Raw genomic sequence first — 20,392 nt, 5'->3', positions numbered from 1 at the left:
TGCTGGCGAGGGTGTGGAGAGACGGGCGCCCTCCTACACTGTTGGTGGCAATGTAAACTGGTGCAGCCGCTCTGGAAAACAGTGTGGAGATTCCTCAAAAAACTATCCATAGAACTCCCTTATGACCCAGCAATAGCACTGCTCAGGATTTACCCAAGGGATACAGAAATGCTGATGCATAGGAGCACATGTACCCCAATGTTCATAGCAGCACTGTCAACAATAGCCACATCATGGGAAGAGCCTAAATGTCCATCACCTGATGAATGGATCAAGAAGATGTGGTATATATACACAATGGAGTACTACATGGCAATGAGAAAGAATGAAATCTGGCCATTTGTAGGAAAGTGGATGGACCTCGAAGTGTCATGCTAAGCGAAATAAGTCAGGCAGAGAAGGACAGATACCATATGTTTGCACTCATAGATCTAACAGGAGAAACCTAACAGAGGACCATGGGGAGAGGAAGGGGGAAAGAGAGTTGGGGAGAGAAAGGGACACAAATCATGAGAGACTATTGAATACTGAAAACGAGCCAAGGGCTGAAGGCGAAGGGGGTGATGGTCATGGGGGGGGTGGCACTTGTGGAGAGAAGTACTGGATGTTACATGGAAACCAATTTGACAATAAACTATTAATAATAATAATAATAATAATAAAAACATTTTAAAAAAACATGTAAGACGGGATGATTTGTACGGAACCATAGCTTTCTCTCAACTCAGCAGACCTAAGCGATTCTATCTGTTCACACACACATCAGCACGTGTGCACATGCACACACACACACACACTCTCTCTCTCTCCAAAAAAGACAGAGGTGACACAAAAGAACACTAAACATCTGTTTTTGTGTGTAAATGCCTTCACAGTCCTGTTTAAAAAAAAATAACCCTTGGGGTACCTGGGTGGCTCAGTCAGTTAAGCCTCTGACTTCAGCTCAGGTAATGATCTCATAGTTCGTAGGTTCAAGCCCCACATCTGGCTCTGTGCTGACAATTAGCTGAGAGCCTGGAGCCTGCTTCGGATTCTGTGTCTCCCTCTCTCTCTCTCTCTCTCTCTCTGCCCCTCCCCTGCTCATGCTCTGTCTCTCTATGTCTCAAATATAAACATTAAAATTCTATAAAAAAAATAAGCCCTTCCAATATTCACTTTGCCATTTCTCACCACCAAATTCACTTTCCAGTAAGACCTCTGGTAATCAGCATGAAAATCCATCCATGAAACTGCCCGGACTCTCAGTAGAAAGACATTAAATGTGTGTTTTCACCTGGGATTGTTGCTGACTTTGCCATATGTAGTCTTCCAAGTCAAAGCACAGCATACCAAGTCTCGGGGCCATCCCCACAGAGGAAATGGGGCACTCCGTCAAGGTTGAGGCCTTGGCAGGGCTGAGCTCCTTGGAGGAGCCCAGCTGGTGGGAAGGGAGGCACTGGGCTGAGGTTCTGTCATATGGCAGATATTATGAGGACAACCAGAAGAGCTAGGTTAGCAGAAAGCAAAGCTAACCTGTAACTAAGTCCTTATAATCCAGAGGGTCTGCTAGTCTCCCTCCGTCAGGGTCTGTCCAGTCTCAGAGACTGGAACAATGACTATAAATGCAGTCTGCGGCTTTGGGGTATTTGTGAGGGCAAGAGTTCAGACAGGTCACAAAGTTAGAAGGTCTGCGTCCTGACAGCTCCACCGCACTAACACCCGAGCCCACCTGAGCACATCCCTTATCTTCTCTGGGTTTGTTTCTCTATCCAGAAGATGAGAGATGGAACTGGATAAGTTAGGAGGAGCTAGGAGAATCTACGAGCTTTAAGTTTTAGGATCCCTCCCCAGACCAAGTAAACAACAATCAAAGGATTCTAATATACGGCCAGGGGGTGAAAACCAATGACAGAACCCAAATTCCTTACCTCAAAGTACCCAGAAACGCAATTCTTAGACTTTAAGGGCCATGAGAATCACCTGGAAGGCTTGTTAAAATTGATGGCTGATTCTCCCCAGCCACCACCCCAAGTTTCTGATTCTATAGGTCTGGGGCAGGGCCCGAGAATGTGCATTTCTAAGGCCAATGCTGCTTTGCTCGTAGAGAGACCATACTTTGGGTTGGAGGAACCCCGGGTCCCTTTCATCTCCTAAAGTCCCTGTATCGGTATTTGAAAGAGTTGCTCCTCTGACGTGTGGCTATTAGAACTGGATTCATGACTGACGCACCAACAGATGAAGGGCCAACTTCAACTGTGTTCTCAGAAGCCACAAAATGGCCTTTCCAAACCTCTCCTTTCCCAGGGGTAGGAAGCAGCAGGGTACCAGCCACTTCTTGCCTCACCCACCGGCAGTGATGATGGCTGGGGATGCTGGACCTTTCATTTGAACTCCATTATGGGGGGGCCGCTGTGTCCTCCATAGAGACCCTCCCAGGATGGAATCCCTCCCTCAGGATGAGGCTGGGAAGTTCCCAGAGTTGCTGGAGAGCCCCTGCTTCCCCCACAAGCCTGGTGTGAGGAACCTGAGCTGATATCAAAGGGTAAAGGACATTTTAAGTGGAAAGGAACAGGAATAAGGTTTTTATCAGCGAGAGAAATGTGAAGAAAGCCAGCAGGATTCCAGAGACATTGAGATCCAGAGGAACCATCCACGATGTGCCAGGAAGGAGGGCCCGATGTGTAAATGGAGAGGCAGATACCTCAAAGAGAAACCCAAAGTTGATTTTTTAGCCTCAGCCTACATGCACAAATATGGCAGTAGAATTGACTGGAACTACACACTTAGCTCTGTTAACAGTTTTGTCAGAGTTAAATGTTTACAAAACCCAACTACTATCATCTCTTCTTTGGTCAAACAAAAACTTCCCCCAATGAACTTCCAAGGTAGAGCGGCAAACAGTAGCTGACTTTAGAGTCATTTCAGGAAACTCTCCTTCTTTGTTTCTTCTTCAGGCCTTAAATTTCTTTCAGAGAGTTGGTGGAAAGATTTTTGTTCCACGAATTGAGGTAAGGCCAACATGGTAAATACCCCTGGGAGAAGGAAGCCAGCCACTGCCTGTGGCAGGGAGAAGACCCAGACTAAGTCTAGGTCCACTGGCCTCCGCCCAGCTCATGACCACAGGCGACGCGAGCTGCCTCCTCATGCTCCTCATCCGTGAAGAGCATCTCAAACTGATAGGCTTCACTTTCTATCCTTGTCAGAGTTCTATCTGTGTCTGAGGATGAAGCTTACACAAAAGCGGGATTGGCCAATAACAACTTTTCAAAGAATCCTTTTAATATAAAGGAGTTTGGGGAGTGGACAGCAGAGAAGCACAAAGAAGAACATCTCTCACTTCTTGTTTTGGGGCCATTGAGTGGCCTAGCCGCCGGGGCCTGCCGGGAAAATTCAGAGATTTCATTTTCCACAAGCGGCATCCTACACCCATTTGCCTCCTCTTCCACCTGAAACACTATGAGCTGCGGCGCAGTGAGTACTGTGGCACAAATGGAGAAACTTGACTCCAGCTGTAAAGAGATTTGTGTTTTACGGGATATGTATCTGGTCTCCTTTCTTTGAAAGTCCGTCCTTGCTCTCCCAGATCTGGTGTTTATGGGGTCCCCGAAAAGACCCTCTGTTCGACACACCGCACTGTCCTGTTGTGGGTCTGCTCCATCAGGCACTGGCCCTCGCCCTGCAGCAGGAAGTGCAGGATGGAGCAGATGACTTTTTACAACTCTAAATGGTTTTCTCAGATGGCCCACGATGGAACGAATGGTACTGATTTAAGGCCTCAATTGGTTTCACTACAAAAAAATAAGAAGGGAGCTATTAACAAGTTACAGGGATTTCTGCTGAGCAGATGAGAGGTACATGTTAAAAAGTTTGTAGTCAGCTTGCTTTGGCTTTTAAATGACACTCACTGGAAATGAAACTTGGTGGCCTGCTGAGTTTCAGGGGGCGGGAGCCCCCACGTGAACTAGTGTTTGAAGCCGGGGAGCAAGCCTGTCCAAGAGAAGGTCACATTGCTTCCACTCGCTTTGAAGAAATGCTCTTATGCACTTAGTGCACTCAATACAAATAACAGCTATTTTTCAAAGTCCACACAGAACGAGAAGGCTGCGGTACTCATTTTGCAGAAAAGCAAACCGAGATACTGAGATACTCTCATGATCTAATAGCTTGTCGGCTGTTAAACAAGATCGGGAGTGCCAGCCAAGTGCTAAATAAGCAGAAGGAGGCAGGCTGGCCTCCCTGTGCATTTCAACACTTGGCCACCTCAAGGCCTCTCATCACAGAAGAGAGAGGGAGAGTGGGAAGTCAGGCCAAGCTGAACCCCGGGGGTCAGAGCTGCCTCTCAAAGAAAATCATACCTCCCTTCCTTGAATAGCGTTCTTGCCTCACCCCTCTCTAACAGCCAGCTCCTGAATGCTCAGAGGGTCTTGGTTTAAACTTTATTTAGCAGGTGATCATGGACTGGAGAGTTTTGGATGGCCCGGCTGTCTTACTAATGATGGGACCTTGCAAGTTAGCCTCTGTCGACATAAATGGAATTTCGAGTATCTCCCTTTGTAGGGATGTTTCGAGAAACAGACGAAGTAACTCATAATGCCAAGTGCACAAAGGCATTAAATATTTGTTTCCTTTTCTCTTCCCTTCTGTAAGTGAAGAAGGAGTGGAAGAAGGAGAAAGGAATCCTAGGACATTTGGGTCTTGATCAGGAGACTCTTGGGTGTTGGCTTCTGTCCATGGAGCTGAGCACCTCAGCCTCCCCAAACACTGGTGAGCCTAGACATGGCTAGATACCCGGATGTCACAGACTGGGGGTGCCTCCATGATTGTGAATGATGGAGCACTGGGCCCATGACCACTTGGGGCCCACTAAGCCTGTACGCCCAAAGGCTAAACTGGCTCTGTCTCCTCTCTGAACTACCTTTCCTTCTCTCCTCACCGCTGCCCAGAATGGAAATCCGATGCCCCGTGTCTCTATTCTCAGATCAAGCAAGCAGAATTGAACACAAATAGGTAGGTTGGTGTCTTTCCCACTGTCCTCGGAGGCCTTAATCCACGTCTGAGAGGTGATTAAGTAGCTGAAAACTCTCTGGTATTCCAGGACCAAACCCCCACCCGCCCCACCTCCCTGCATCTTGTTTCACCCAGGGACCCAAGTGAGGAGGTACTCCTTGAAATTCATATTCAACATTAACCTGTTCCAATATTCAAGACTCACAGCCAAAATAACCGAGAAGAATACATGGCTAGCAGCGATTCCACATGAGGACAATAACCTAGAATATACTTGTGTACCATGAAGACAAGTAAAATGGGACCATGAAAATCCTGAATACCAAACCTGCTGACTTCTGCATCTTCAAATTGATCACTTCCAGATTGTAACATGGAGGCTTTCACATACAGTTTCCTTTGGGCTTGTTTTGTTGTACTTTTTCCTCCGAAAAAATGGAAAAACAGTAAAAACAAGACCCCATCTGGGCTAGTAAAGAATACATTTCCATGTAATTACTTGGTTCCACAAGCCAGACTCTTGTCTCATGTAACTTGGTGGCATGTGTGCCTTGAAGAATGTGGAATCACTGTGTCCCTGAATGGCCACCTTGGAGCCATTCAAACAGGGAAAAGGTAAAATGCCAGCATCCTATGGACTGATTCCAGGGAATAAACCCAGAAGCCATAAAGTTAAGGATCACAACTCTGCCCCTCCCTACTAAGGAATTACCCTTCATTGAAATGAGGGCCCTTCTTAAAATGCAAATGTGAAACATTGCAGTGCTAATGAGAATTGTGTGGTTTCAATCTTAGAAAGACTCCCAATGCATCCTTCTCCCTAAAGTTTAAAGATATACATAGATCCAAACTTCTTCCTTCTTTAAAAATGTTTATTTATTTTTGAAATAGGAGAGGGGCAAAGAGAGAGGGAGACACAGAATCTGAAGCGGGTTCCAGGCTCTGAGCTGTCAGCACAGAGCCCAATGTGGGGCTCGAACCCACGAACCGTGAGATCATGACCTGAGCCAAAGTCGGATGCTTAACCAAGTCACCCAGGTACCCCTAATGTAACTTTTAATATATTCACCCAATTCGCATTTTTCACATTGGTCCTTTGGGTTCTGAGGCTCTCTGTTTCCTGGAAGGCCCTGTTTCACACCTAGTCCTGTCTAGGTGGGCTGGCCCTGTTTGTCACTTTCCATGAACTGGTTTGTTTTCTCTGCTACTTGTTTTAATGCCTTCCCTGCTGCCATGTACACATGGATTGTGACTGCCAGCTAGAGCTGCTCTGTCTCCTTGCCACAGTACCCAGCTTCCCACTGAGAGCCACCTCCCCTCCCACTCCCAGCCCTTCACCCCTACCTCCAGGGAAGGCGTGTGACTAAGAGCTGGATGGTCCATACATCATACTCCCCACCCCTGGCCACAGTAATTGGCTCAGGGGTGACTCAATTTGAGTCAATGAGACCCAGAGATTTTGCTAGGAACCTTAAGAGGGGCACATAACCCTTTCCCTCAGATTGAAACTTAAAAAGATGCAGGTCACAGCTGCTGGCAGGTGGGAGCCTAGAGCAGGGTGGTAGCAAGGGAGGTTGGAGGCGTGGCCACACTCCAGAACTTGGAGATCGGGGCTACCTATGGCGGGGAAGGAGGGAGGGAAACACCCAGGGTGACGTGTACATAGTGATGTCCTTCCCCAGGAGAGGGCCCCAAGTCTCTGAGGTAAATCATGCACTCGATTTTGGAGACACTGAGCATCAGGACTTTGGGACCAAACAAAATATATGTCACCACTAACTGTTTTAGTGGACTGAGCTGAACCGCCCTCCAATCCTTGTCACGAACTCCTCACAGCCATCCTTCCTCATCTCTGTGATAAATGAGATCTGCATAAGTAGCTATCTCTGAATCATTAGAGTGATGCACAGTAATTCAAAGACAAGATGTCCCTTGAACTGTCCCCCTTTTCTGGGTTTTACTGGTTGGAACGTCTCAGTATCTGATCCCTTTCCAGGACCAACCTCTAAATGTTAACAAACCAGATGGATGAAAATCCCAGCGCTGACAGAGATGCTCACATCCTTTTAGCTGCAAGACCCAATGGTGTTGAAATCTAGTGATGTCTGCTACCATTTGAAGAGAAGGAACAGTTTCATAAATGGCAGGTCTCCTTATTTCCACAGATGGAGATGGACTGCCAGCTCTGGTGTCACTGGTCCAAGATGGTCCCTTTTTTGTACAAGGTGCTCCCAGAAGCTCTTTCGGTTTGGGCCATGCAAATAGCTCCACTGTACATATCATCAGAACAACGGGACGGCACTTGGCCATAGCTGACCTGGGCTCTTACTTTTTTCTTCTCTATCTGTGTTGCCTCAGTCAACATCCCCAAGCATCATTTGCGTGGTTAGTTCATTTTGTCCCTGCCACTAGCAGTTCAGGCAGAAGCCACTCCTGAAATGGAATTCCTATCTCCAGACTCTCCAAACCTATAAACTCCCTTGCTGATTCTAAATGAAGACATACAAAGGTAAGAACACACACTTGACTTCATAAAAAGAAAATATTGGCCTATTTACAGTTAATGCTCAAGGTATTGGGGAAAAAAAAAACATCAATTGGAAGTGTGAACTAAAAAAATGTGGAAAATAAAAGCTCTAGTTAAGTAAGAATGCAGAAGTCAGATGTGGTCTGATGGAGAGGAAACTGCCCTGTCAAGATGCAGATGTACTTTGGAATCCTCCACTCAGTTCTGCACCATTTACCAACAGATATATTAGCGGACTGCTCTGTGCCTCAGTTTCTCTCTGTGTAAAAGGCAGAGAGGATAATGAATCCCATGCATTCTTCTCTGTAGGAGAAAACACCTATATAGAATACACATTCAGTGTATTTTTTTAATAGAAGGATTTGGAGTTTTGCAAAACGGTGGCTAATTCAACATTCAGCTCAGGGTTTTCCTTGAAATTTTATCAACAAATGGGTCATAGTTAAAGAGTAATAAGAGCACCTGGGAGGCTCAGTCAGTTAAGCATCTGACTTTGGCTCAGGTCATGATCTCACAGTTTGCGGGTTCTGGTCCCACATTGGGTTCTGTGCTGAAAGCTCAGAGCCTGGAGCCTGGTTCAGATTCGAATTTGGATCTCTCCCCCCCCCCTCTTTCAAAAATAAAGAAACATTAAGAAGATTTAAAGGAAAATAAGAATGACAGCAAGGATGGGATGAGAAAAGCATCCTTAACCTCATTCCCACAGAAGAGTCTAGCCGCCAGCAGAAGCAGCCCAGCAAACAGCCTTAGGGCCACGTATCTGACATGCCACATTTTTGTGTGACTGAAGCAGTGATTATATGGACCCAGGTAAGTCAGTCATTACGTGGAGCTTCAGTCTTGTGTCCACATGACCAATACTCTCTTCACCAAAAGGAAATTACTACCAGCTCAGCCTCCACGGAAGTTTCCCCCAGAAGCTCACCATGCTCTACTGCTTGTAAGACATGAGACAGTTCAACACAGATGGCGATGTCTCGTGTCTTCATCTCATGAGTGACACTGTCCAGGGCTACTGGAACTCTTAGTTCTTAAGGGAGGAGGGAGTGAATGTTGTCTCTTTTACGTCCTTTATTAACGTCAAGAAACCAAGCCACATATTTTTAAATAACAAGAATCTGGATCAAGTTCAGTGTATAGTTCAAAAATGGATTCCAATTAAACAATTGAATAGAATTTTGGCTTTTCCTCTAGCCCCATCCCACTACCATATGTATCCAATAATTCCAAGTTCATCCCCCCCAACCAATAAAAAAATAGACTCACTAAATAAGTGTGACATTTTGCTTCGAAAGTCTAGTTTCTCCTAAACCATTGTTTTCCAAGTGAGAACAATAAATTCATCATATAGATAATTTTTCAGTAGAAACAGAGTGAAACTGGCCATGGTACACAGCAGTTCCCTGTGCCTGCGCCTGCCTAATGGTCCCACGTGCTGCTAAAATACAGGTCGCCAACCCCAGCCGTCACTCCACATCCACGTCTACACACAGATCAGATGGTTGTGTGCCAAGCACGTGTATCAGACAGTGACCCTGCCTACCTGAGCCACAGTGCCACCAAGTGACCTCATTTGGCATTGTTCACCAGGTACTTCCTGGGTGCCAGGCCCTAAGACAGTTCTCAAGAACACAGCAGTGAACACAATGTCAGCACCACCACCTGCTCTCAGGAACTGGCAATATCCCTGCCAACGTTCTCACAGCCTCCACGATATAGTCTTGCTTAGCTAGAGCTTGGGAAATTAACGAGGAAAGCAAGGGCAGTGAAGCAAGGAGCCACCTCAGAATTAAACAGGATCAAGTAGTAAGTGTCTTTGCATGAAAATGACACACATTCCTTTATGAAGCAGGCTTACATAAATGATCTCACAAAAAACTACCCTTCTTTGGTAGGTGAGGAAAATAGATCCTCTAGAAGTAACTTGCCCAAGGGTAATAGAGAGTTAGCGGCCATCTAAGATGGAGACCCAGATTTCCCAACTGTCAGAATACCACTGCCTCGTAAGGGCCATGACAGCCTTAAAGCAATAGCAACACCCTGAAGATGTACTGACTCTCTTGCCTCGGAGGATTATGAGAAGCAGGCTGCTTCATGCAGAGGGCTTCCATTTCTCCTCCATTTATAAAAGAGAGAGAGAGAAAGAGAGATGGAAACTCTGTATCACTTGCCTCACCAGATCCCTGTGAGGGTGAATGGTCCAATCATGTTTTAAATAATGACTCATCGGAAAGACAGTATCTCTTGTCCCTGATGCACCTGCGGCTCAGGTACCCATGTACAAGGACAGAGAGGGGTAGAGATGGTGGCGATGATGACCACCATCACCACAAGAGCTAGCATGTCCTGAGTGCTCCCTCTGTTTCCATGGTCTCATTTAATCCTCACAAAAATTCTCTCCTATTCTTCCATTTTGCACATGAGGAAACTATGTGTCAGAAAGGATCGGGGACTTGGCCAAGGTCACAAAGCTAGGAAGAGCCTAATCCAAGTGGTCTGACCCCAGATCTTATGCTTTCGATCACTTTATCTCACAACTTGAGAGAGCTCAATAATTTAGGTTACAAAACCTTAGTGTGCAAGCCTCCAGAAGCTCCCCTGGGAGGGGATGTGATGTAATGTGGTATCAAGTCCTAGAAGGGTCTCCCACCTGGCAGAGCCACAATTTCAAAACTTAGGGTTCTATTAATGGTAGCCATGCGACAGAACCAAATAAGCTTTGTAATTTTGACGGGTGCCCCTCTGGGACGGGAGGAGGTTGGACAGGGAGGCTCATAAAGCATCTGACACTCCAGAGCACAAAGCCGTGCAAGGAAGTCCGGCCAGCCCAGCACCCTGAGACAGGTGTTGTTCCGTGTAAGTGAACACAGGAGGGAACACAAGTCAAGCTTCACGGGCTTGCAGCCCCCTCACTGTCAGACGTGAGCAATTCATTCCCATTATTCAGGCCACGTTTTATCTCATCTACAAAACTAGAATAAGAAAACTGATAAGGCTGCCATGGAGAATAAATGAAGTTGTCTTCGAATACCAAGGGCTTGTGAAGATGTCTCCGAATACCAAGGGCTATGTGAATGCTCAGGGACAGAAATAATTTCACCACCATCGTAATCACGACCATAATCCTGCCTTTAGGAAGGGGGACAGAGAGCTGTCTCTGGAACGGGCTTGTTTGCACAAGTGGTTATGCTCTGGTTATTTACGGAGCTACCAAGTACTCTTCGTCCTAGAAGAACGAGTGTTAACTCATGGCTTGGCGTGGGGCCAGATGTGCTATATTCAGTTCTGCTCCCCCTCTCTCCCCAGCACTATCGCCAAACAGAGGCTCTGCCTCATGACTTTACCTTGCTGCTTTTGCATGGTGGTGAAATCCTCAAAGGTGAGTGTGCGCACAGGGGGTCTCCAGAACGCATAAGTCTCCATGATGGCTTCCAGTCCGGTTCTGCATAGAGAAGAGCCAACAAAGGGACTGTCAATAATGCCAAGAAAAATCTGAGGTGGTTTGTCTGACAAATAGTATAGACAGGGGCACTGAGAGATAGCACCACTGGGGGGAAATCAGTCTGGAAGAGTACAAGGTACAGATGACACTGAAATGCGAAAGAAAGAAATTAGCCTAATTCAGATTATTTGCGAGTAAGTCATAACTATGATGGACTTTTACTCTGAGCTTTCTTCAAAGGGGGTCTGGTCCGCATGAAAAAAAAAACCTAATTGTTAAAGGTCACGGTCACTAATATCACGAATGGAATTGAACAGAGAGTAGCACTGACTGTTTCCCTAGCACAATGTCATTATCATAATCACAGTGCACTGACAGACTGTGCCAAGTCTATCAGTGAGTATGTGGAGTCAGTGAAAACTGTCAAATCGCTGTGGCTATTAAGTCATCTGAAATCATCAGAGGCAAGCAGGGCAAATATACTTGTTTCTGTTGCACCAAAAAACACCCCTCTGAAGGCAAAGAAAGGGTTTGGTCCCAGAAATTATACCTCAAGCAAAAAGGCCAATACATTTCTGTAAATATTTATCTGTATTTTATAATCTAATAATCAGACTGGTCGTTGAGGGTCATTTACTTGAGACAGTCAGACTTCAGGAAACATCGAGTATTTCACAAATATATTAGGCTTCTGTTTCATGGACACTGGCAGTTCTGTTAATTGAAATACGCACACAGTGCCTACTTCACCCTTCAGTAAATTCTCTCTCTGTCGTATATATGAGGTTCTGATGGACAGCATTTCAACATAACCATCCAAGTTATCTCAAGACATATTCCTGCTGAGATCCCGTGTCCTCAGAACTGGTTGGGGCTTCATTTAAAGCTTTGAACACAGCTTCTGGTGATTGACTTTTCTTTAAAACTACTTGCTTCACTTCTATCTAAGTGGAGGGAAGGGAAGTTCGGGACTATGGGGAAGGCAGGACAAGAAGGGTAGAGAAAAGGGGGCGACATAGTCCTTTCATTGCAAAGTTACTGGCAGTAACATGGCATCCCTTCCTGGAAAAGACAAGCTTTCCCTCTTGAGATGAAAACATACTGCTCCCTAGGCAATACATTTCCAGAGTTCTCTTCAGTCCTGCAGACCAAGAATAGAGTGAGAAGTTTTATTTTAAGTGAGAACAACTATCCTCTCCTTATAAATGACTGTAAGATCCCCTGAGGTTCTTCTCAGATGAGCTGCTGATACACTGATGGGCTCTTTGTGTTGGAAAATCTCCTCTCTGAACGGGCCTTACTTGCACAGTTCACTTTCTAAAGTCTTCCCTGGAATCTTGGAGGCTTTAAATACACCAATGTTGGCAAATCAAACTCTGTATTTTTAGAAGAGGTTGAGAAGAGAGGGTGTTGCATGGTGTTTATTAGCTGTTAATCTGTTAAAAGTAGGAATAGAAGACATGTCCACATAGTCACCTACATCAATGCTGAATACAGTACATGAAACTATTTGTGGAGAGAGAGAGTCCAGGCAATTCGGGAGTTCACAATAATAAGGGGATAGGCAGATAAAGGCATGCCGAGCTTTGATGATGATACGGAAGAGATAGGCGGGGTCTAGATCTCACTGCCTTGATGTGGAATGCTGGCCACGCGCCAGAACATCTGAGGATTCCCTCTAATGGCACAGCAGGCACACTGCAAATGGCAAGGCCTTTGTTTTCCACCTCCAATTCATTCTTCCCAGGAACATGTGCTAACGAGGGGCAAAATAGTAGCTCAAGGACAAAGAACTGTCCTTTCTCATTTCCTAATAAAGTGGCAGAAGACTGAAGTAACAATAACACATTGTATTTATTAAAGAAATAGAAAAGAAAAACTTTGATTTCATTTTCACAACAGGCAAAGAGACTATGGCAAAGGTATCCATGATTTTATTTAAGCAGTCCACTCTATGTAGGATAGTGGCCATTTGCCCATCTGTCCAAATCTAAAGTCCAACTGAAAGACTGAGTCATGGAGTCAATAGGTTTAAAAATTGTGGAAGCTGGGGCACCTGGGTGGCTCAGTCGGCTAAGCGTCCAACTTTGGCTCAGGTCATGATCTTGCAGTTTGTGAGTTCAAGCCCTGTATCAGACTCTGTGCTGATAGCTCAGAGCCTGGAGCCTTCTCTGGATTCTATGTCTCACTCTCTTTCTCTGCACCTTCCCTACTCATGCTCTGTCTGTCTGTCTGTCTGTCTCTCTCTCTCTCTCTCTCTCTCAGGAATAAACATTAAAAGAATTTTTGTTAATAAAAAAAATTGGGAAAGTTCCTAGGTATCACCTACTTCTACTTCCTGTGATGCCATCATGGATGGCTATTCAGCCTTGGTTGGAGTATTTCCCAGGAAATACTCAGTTTTCTAACAGATGTTAAAACATTCTTTCTGATGCTGGGCTGAAATTTCTGCTGTGACTTTTACCCTCTGGTTCCATTACCAATGAATAAATGGCGACCATGCCAATTTCCACATCCCCATCAGGAAGACTTTCCTTAGCTCTTAAGAATGTACAAGATGCCACATATGGACAGAGCCATGGCCCATCCAGTCCAGGGGTCAATCACAAGATTCATTTTGATGATGGGGTGGTGGGGGAGGGGTTATGACTACTGAAAAACAATGACTAAGACCACACAGCCCTCCCCCCACTCTGGTGTGGATCCATCCCTCCTAGAATTACCCTATATACCTCCTGAATCTATTTATAATTTCAAAGCATATCTTCTTTTAGAAAAATTAATCCTATTTGTTTACTGTATGCTGCATCTTATTTGTCCTCAAACTCCATTAAGCTTCACTGGACAGATAGAGTTGTTAGAAAGTACTAGTTCTGTGTATCAGGCTCTGGAGATGGGCCATGGCAAGATACTTTCCAGGTAACCCGTCCCTCTCGACCACTAGCACGTCTACTTTGGATCCCATGTTTCTCTGTGTCCCAGTGCTTGGGATGATGCCTGCTGCCTGGGAAGATCTCAATGTACACGTTCTAAATTCATAAGTAAAGGAGGAAGTTTTCACCCTATGTTTTATTCCTGAGCCATTGTTTCATGAACTTTAGCCAGCCTAAAGCTTAGAAAAACAACTTGATGGAAAATCAGGACTCTCAAGACAAAAGGACTCCTTTTAGTATTGGAGGCTTGGGACTTGTTTCCATAGCGGTTTGTGCCGTTCTTGATTCAGGTCCCAGAGGGGTTTCACTTTTCCTTTGGTTTCTTCTGTTCCAGTCACGGAATTTCTGACCTGCAACAGCCTGAGTCCCGTCTCAGGGGTCAGTCATTTCTACCCTCATCTTCTCTTACAAAAATCTTTGCCAACTACCCATTAACATCTTCAGCCACTTGGATGTCTATTCAAAGTTTATCGTGCACAACACATTGTTTACTGATTCATCACCATTATACGCTGGTTTTGTAAAATTTTATCTTAAGGTTCTTAAAAGTGGATTCATTGTCTAACAGAGTAAAAAAAAATCAGTCTTAGGTAACCTCATGTCATTAACATGTTCCACATGGTGGGCCTCTCTGGGTCTGTTGCTCACCAGAGACCTGATGTCATGTCTGAGGTTTCCAATCAGAGAGGATCATGTTGGCAAGTGCCTCCCTCTTGCTTACTTTTCCCTGTTTGCTCCAGTGACAAGAGAGGCCATATCTAACCCTCTTTGTTCAGTGCTTTGGCTAGAATCATCTCTCTGACTTCCAGGCCTCTTCACTTCAGACTTTTCAGTCTGCTCACTGGCCAAACCAATAGAATGTGCTCAAGAAGAGGGAGAAAAGGAAGGAGAGAAAGCAAGCCAAAGACCTCTTTTGCAAATTGATGATGCCTCGAGATCAACTGATGTGAAAAAAAAAATAGCCAGACCACAAAGAATTATTCTTCCAAACTTTCATTAAAAATAAAATGTGGCATTGCCCCTCTTTGAAGTTCAGCAAATATTTGACAGTTATAACAACAATTATAACTACATTCATGAACCTATTAGGTAGCACATTGATGCATACTGTTTTTTATTTGTGTTTAGAGACAGATTGCTTTTTATGATTCTTCTATTTACTGTTTCTATAGTTCTGACTTTTAACTCTTCCCTAAACTATTTGCTGGTGATTCTGGTGACAAAGGGAACATAAGCTAAGGATTGATAAGGCCATCGGCCATCTTTCAGTAACAGACAGTCAAGAACTACGAAGATGGGGTTTTGAAATCAGAAAGAAGTTTTCCAACCAGTAAATACGCCAGGTTCAGAAGATTTAAAGACAAAAAAGAGCACAGGGTCCTTACTGTAATTTTAGAGTGTCCTGCTTAACAAAAAGAACAGCGTGCAGGGGCGCCTGTGTGGATCAGTCAGTTAAGCATCTGACTCTTGATTTGGGCTCAGGTCATGATCTCACAGTCCGTGGATTCCAGCCCCACAATGACAGCGTGGAGCCTGCTTGGGATCTTCTCTCTCCCTCTGCCCCTCCCTTGCTCATGTGTGCTGTCTCAAAATAAATAAGTAAACTTAGAAGAAAGAGAGAACACCATGTAAATGACTAATTCTGACCTGTGTGATCAGTGCTACACTGAAGATATGGAGGAGATGCCAGGGAGCACCGAGCAAGAAGTACTTCCTACACCTGGAAAATTCCAGAGCATTCCACAATAGGAAGCTACTTCAGCTTCATATTAAAGGTTACTTGGCAGTTTCCCACACAGACAAGAGGCAGAAAGAACTCTCCGAGGAAAGTGAACAGTATATGCAAAGCCTTGGAGGTATGGAAGAGAAGGCACGTTCTGGGAACTGAAAACAGCTCAGAGTGACCGAAGCTCCAGGTGCAGATGAGATGCTGGGGCGGACACCGCGGATATTTATGCCATGTTAGGTGCCTGGATTTTATCCTGTGGGTGGTGCTGCACGTGGGGTCTTTGTTACTCTCTCTTCCTGTTCCAGCATTTGAAAAGACACAAAACCAGAATATACTGCTCTTTCCAATCTAATTACTATGTCTCAACTTTCTAGTCCTTTTTCTTAGACTATCCTTCAATCCACGAAGGTGAGAGCAAACCTTCCACACCTCCTTCTTTCCTGGATCTGGAATTGGCTCCTACGTTATTTGTTGTCCAGGAATATTCTAAAAGACCCACCAGCAGAGGTCTACAAATTGGAAACAACAACAACAACAATGCCATCATTCAAAATGTGGTTTTCAATGGAACATAAGTATATCTACATGCTGACTGGTTGCACTGATGTGCCTTACAGAGGTGTGGCAGAACAGGTGTCCAATGGACAGATGCTTAGAACGGAGTCAAAATTGTTCCTTCCCAAGTGATTCCCAGCTTGGGAACCCTGTCCCCACATGGAGTCTGAATGGGTAGCAACAGGATTCCAGAAGGAGCTTTCACTGCCTCAGAGGGCACAATAAAAATCCCAGATGACACAAAGCAGGCTAACTAAAAGAGTAAGTTTCTTTGCCTTTGACTGGATGGTCACACTTCAATTTAGTAATCACACGAGCCGCAGATTAGCACAGTGGTTCAGACGACCAAGAGCTCCGGAGCCAGAGTCCCTGGGTTCAAACTGCAAACCTGACATGTATCAGTGCACTCTTGGCCAGGCTCTGTAGCCCTTTCCTGCCTCAGTCTCCCTCTCGATAACATGGAGATCATGATACTACTCCCTCCTAATTGTTACTTTAAATGCAGATGGATCAAAGACAAAATGCATCCAAACAAGAGAAGAAAACAATGAAAGTTTGAGGACCGTTGGTCTAACTCAAGCAAACAAAACCCCACCGTCTGCTCAGGCTGTGACCTGTAATCGGAGAAAACATTCCTGTTTCCCTGGAATCCAAAACCGTGTCAGCCCTCTGGTTCTGGATTGAATGCAGAGGGACCTGCAGGTTACCTAATTCCATTTCTCATTCTCTCCTCAAGGGACCGAGAACGTGTCCCTCAAGCCTCCGTAGGCCTCATTATCTTCCAGATATTTCAAACTCCAATATGTTAGCCATTAAAAAGACGTCACTCTGTTAGATGACACCATCTCTGGGCAAGAGCCACAGATAATAAAACAACTGCCAACTTTCTCTGGCAAACCAAAGTAGCCAAGAGGACAATGGTGGAAAAGGTTCATGACAGAGGAGAGAGAACAAATAACAAGGCAGAGAAAAATGTTAAATACTGGCTGGAAGACCGACCATAAGCCAGGGGACGTGATAAACAGCCGTGGCCTGGAAGAAGAGGGGGAGTCTGGCTGGATGCTGCCACCAGAGTCTAGTACGGGGCCAGCTACCTTGAACTGCAGATGCTGCAGTTCCCGAGGGGTAGTCCAGTGCTGATTACTTACTTTAGATCTGCTAAATGGCACCCAGGCCAGGGATAACAAAAGAGTCTGCAAAATCCACAGGGGCCAGTAACATTGCCAGGAATGAGCAGGATGAGATTGGCTGGAAAAACACAGTTAATGGCTCTAGGGAGAGCAAACAAATATATAGAAATCGAAAGTGAGGGAGACACTTGGAAGTCATGCTGGTTGAAAGAAGGCAAGTGGTCAGTGCACTGGCCCTAAGCTTGCTATGTGAGCCTTCATGAGCAACAGGGACCCCGAGAGGGACAAGAGCCATGCTGTCTGCTGACTGGCAAGCTGTGTCTAACAGGGGACAGTGACATCACCCTCTGGATGCTGCCATTGGCTGGACTTGTGGATTCTGAAAGCTAGTGCCTCATTCTACTCAGTTTTACAATCCATAAAATGGGAAACACTCTAGCGATACCAATCAACTTGGAGTTAAAAAGGGAAACCCTGGACCCCGATAATGATGTGAAATGATTATTACTAATATTATTGTATACTTATGATTCACATTCCTAGAAATAAATATACAAGGTTGAACAGTATGAAATTGCTGATATTTTACCTCTTTGACCCACAAATATAGTAATTTCATATGTTCGGCTTAAGAGGTAGGTCAGGGCGTGGACAAGATTGGAGACACTTGATTGTAACAGAAAATTCTTCAAACAGACTTTGATGGAGACCCACTCTGCACACCTCTTCTCCAACTCACAAAGAAAAATGGTTTCTTTCAGATCTAAGCACAGATGACCTAGCCCTGGAGCTAGTGTCTGGCTGACTCTTTCTTTTCCTTCCTTTTCACTTCTGCTCACTGGAGGCACTCCGAGTCTGTGCTGGGCTTTGTGAGAAAGGACTGGACCTTCATAGGGTTTTCTGTCTGTGCCTGAGAAGATGATTCTTCACTCTATGAACATGGCCTTGGGACAGCAGCTACTGAGGATGGGGAGGAGGGGGTCACAGGAAAATCCTATACTCTCAACTATCTACCCCCTTCCAATCAGTGGAGATTCCTTCCTTTGGGTTAAGTATTAGCTTCATTAAGCATCCTCCTCCTGCAAGCAAATATATCCATTCCCGTAATGCAGCTAATGGCTCCATTTTTAGATCACTCTCCCCTGAAGCATTATGTAAAGGGACACGAGGCACCAAGAAGGACAGCCACCAGCCACAGTCCCAGCAAACAGCAGTGCTGGCTGAGAATCAGCTTCGACTCACATTGCCTCATACGCCTCATCCTGCAGGCCCTCTTGTTTTTTCAGTGAGGGACAACCTACTAAAGGCAGTTACCAAATGAACCCAGCACCCCATGACACGGGGCCTGCCTCCAGCTCCTTTCTCATAGTTCCTAAGTGGGATTTGAGTGTCATGGTTGAAGCCCCCATGGGTGGCCTCCACAGAGAAAGATACCCTTCGAAAAAGTTTAGATTAGACCGCAGAAGAGCCATTCCACTGGGGACCTACAGCAGTGGAACCAAGAGCAGTGGCTGTTGGGACATCATACGAGCTGGGAGTATCTGGGCGAAACCACATCACATGGGACAGTCGCCCTGGCAGTTGTCTTAGATGCAAGGGAGGCTGGGAGTAAGGTAAAGCCCAAGGTCAAAAATAGCAAGAAGGTTACTGAGAGAACCCAGAGTCTTGCACTCCATGGCGTTCTTAAGACAAGTTCATGGAACCTTTCGCTCCCCAGACGGATCATGATTTTAATCCTCTCCTTTTTATGTATGTGTTTGCTTTGGAGGAAGTCCCTGGGAATTGTATAAAATTTCCCAAGCTGACTTGGGCTTTCTGTAAAATCTTGGCAGCCACTCCTAGCAGAGACGAGGCTTTCACATTAGATGGGACTGAGAGACCTATGGAGTCCCCATTCCTTGTGCCCCTCTGGCTATCTCTTTAAAGTGCAAGGTCTTTGCAGTTGTAACGCTCTCTCTAGCTGAGCACAGTGGGTTCATCAGGCATGTGGACAGATGTACCTCCCAAGGCCACTTCTTGACCATGGGACACACTGCAAACATTTGGTTCTCTTCAGCTCTGTGACCTTTGTCTTCTCTTTGGAAGACCCTGTCCACTGGAGTGCCCAACCATGAAGATGGAATGTGACCTCCCCATGCATTACTGAGAGACCTTTCTCAACTTCACTCTGCCTGGACTCAGTCTTTGGAGCTCCTTCCCTGAGCTCTCAAACTGTGAAACTAGCAAAAGCAGGTCCCCCCTGTTCAGAGCCAGCTCTGATGGCCAGAAGGGTATATATGTCTGATCTAGGATGAGGTTAAATCAGTGTCCACAGCATCAATCCATCTCAAATTCGAATCAACATTGCCCCCAGTCTTCAACCTGAGCCTATTTATAGACTTACCCTTCCTTCCCTTAATGCGTGTCCCAAACTAAGCTCTCCACTGCTGTTCCATGTGATTCACCCTCGGTTCGGGTAAGGTTTTCTCACTCCAGAGTTCCTGGTTTTTAATATCTCTGCCACTCATCAACTCTCCTTGCTGCTTTGTAATTAAATGAACAATTATTATTTTACTCTGTGTACCTGGTGCTGTAGGAAATAGCCTAGACTGTCTGACATAGGTACAGTCCCAGTTTTCAAGGAACTCACATTCTTTTCTTGTAATTTTTTTTAATGTATATTTACTTTTGGGAGAGAGAGACAGCAAGCAGAGGAGGGGCAGAGAGAGAGAGGGAGACACAGAATCTGAAGCAAGCTCCAGGCTCTGAGCTGTCAGCACAGAGCCTGACACAGGACTCAAACACACAAACCATGAGACCATGACCTGAGCCAAAGTCAGATGCTTAACCGACTGAGCCACCCAGGTGTCCCATGGAACTCACATTCTAACACTGGACAGAGTCCAGGAACACAGACCACAAGACATAAATTAATCAAGCTGAGGAGATCTGTTCTTCCTAGGAACAGGAAGTGTTACGTCTCCTCCTGGAAGGAGGAATCTCCCAGATGTAACTCTGGATACCGTGCCCTGGGGCTAGGCCTGATTAAAAGTAAACACACATGGATCTCCTCCAACCTACCCAAAGCCAGAGTTGGGCCACATAATTTCT

The 20,392-nt window shown here is 45.4% G+C and overlaps 1 protein-coding gene across 1 annotated transcript in view; it reads right to left on the bottom strand.

Annotated features, from left to right (window-relative positions):
* The window catches only part of TBX15 (T-box transcription factor 15), a 101,236-nt gene that overhangs the window by 960 nt on the left and 79,884 nt on the right, over positions 1 to 20,392 (bottom strand). Inside the window, exon 7 of the mRNA XM_029948473.1 lies at positions 10,858 to 10,955. Within this exon, the coding sequence (XP_029804333.1) occupies positions 10,858 to 10,955 (98 nt within the window). The remainder of the gene's footprint in view (positions 1 to 10,857; positions 10,956 to 20,392) is intronic.

This window comes from Suricata suricatta, chromosome 8 (assembly GCF_006229205.1).
Source record: "Suricata suricatta isolate VVHF042 chromosome 8, meerkat_22Aug2017_6uvM2_HiC, whole genome shotgun sequence".
Taxonomy (NCBI): domain Eukaryota; kingdom Metazoa; phylum Chordata; class Mammalia; order Carnivora; family Herpestidae; genus Suricata; species Suricata suricatta.
The sequence above is the reverse complement of the archived record's forward strand: the minus strand, read 5'-3'. Positions and strand labels throughout refer to the sequence as shown.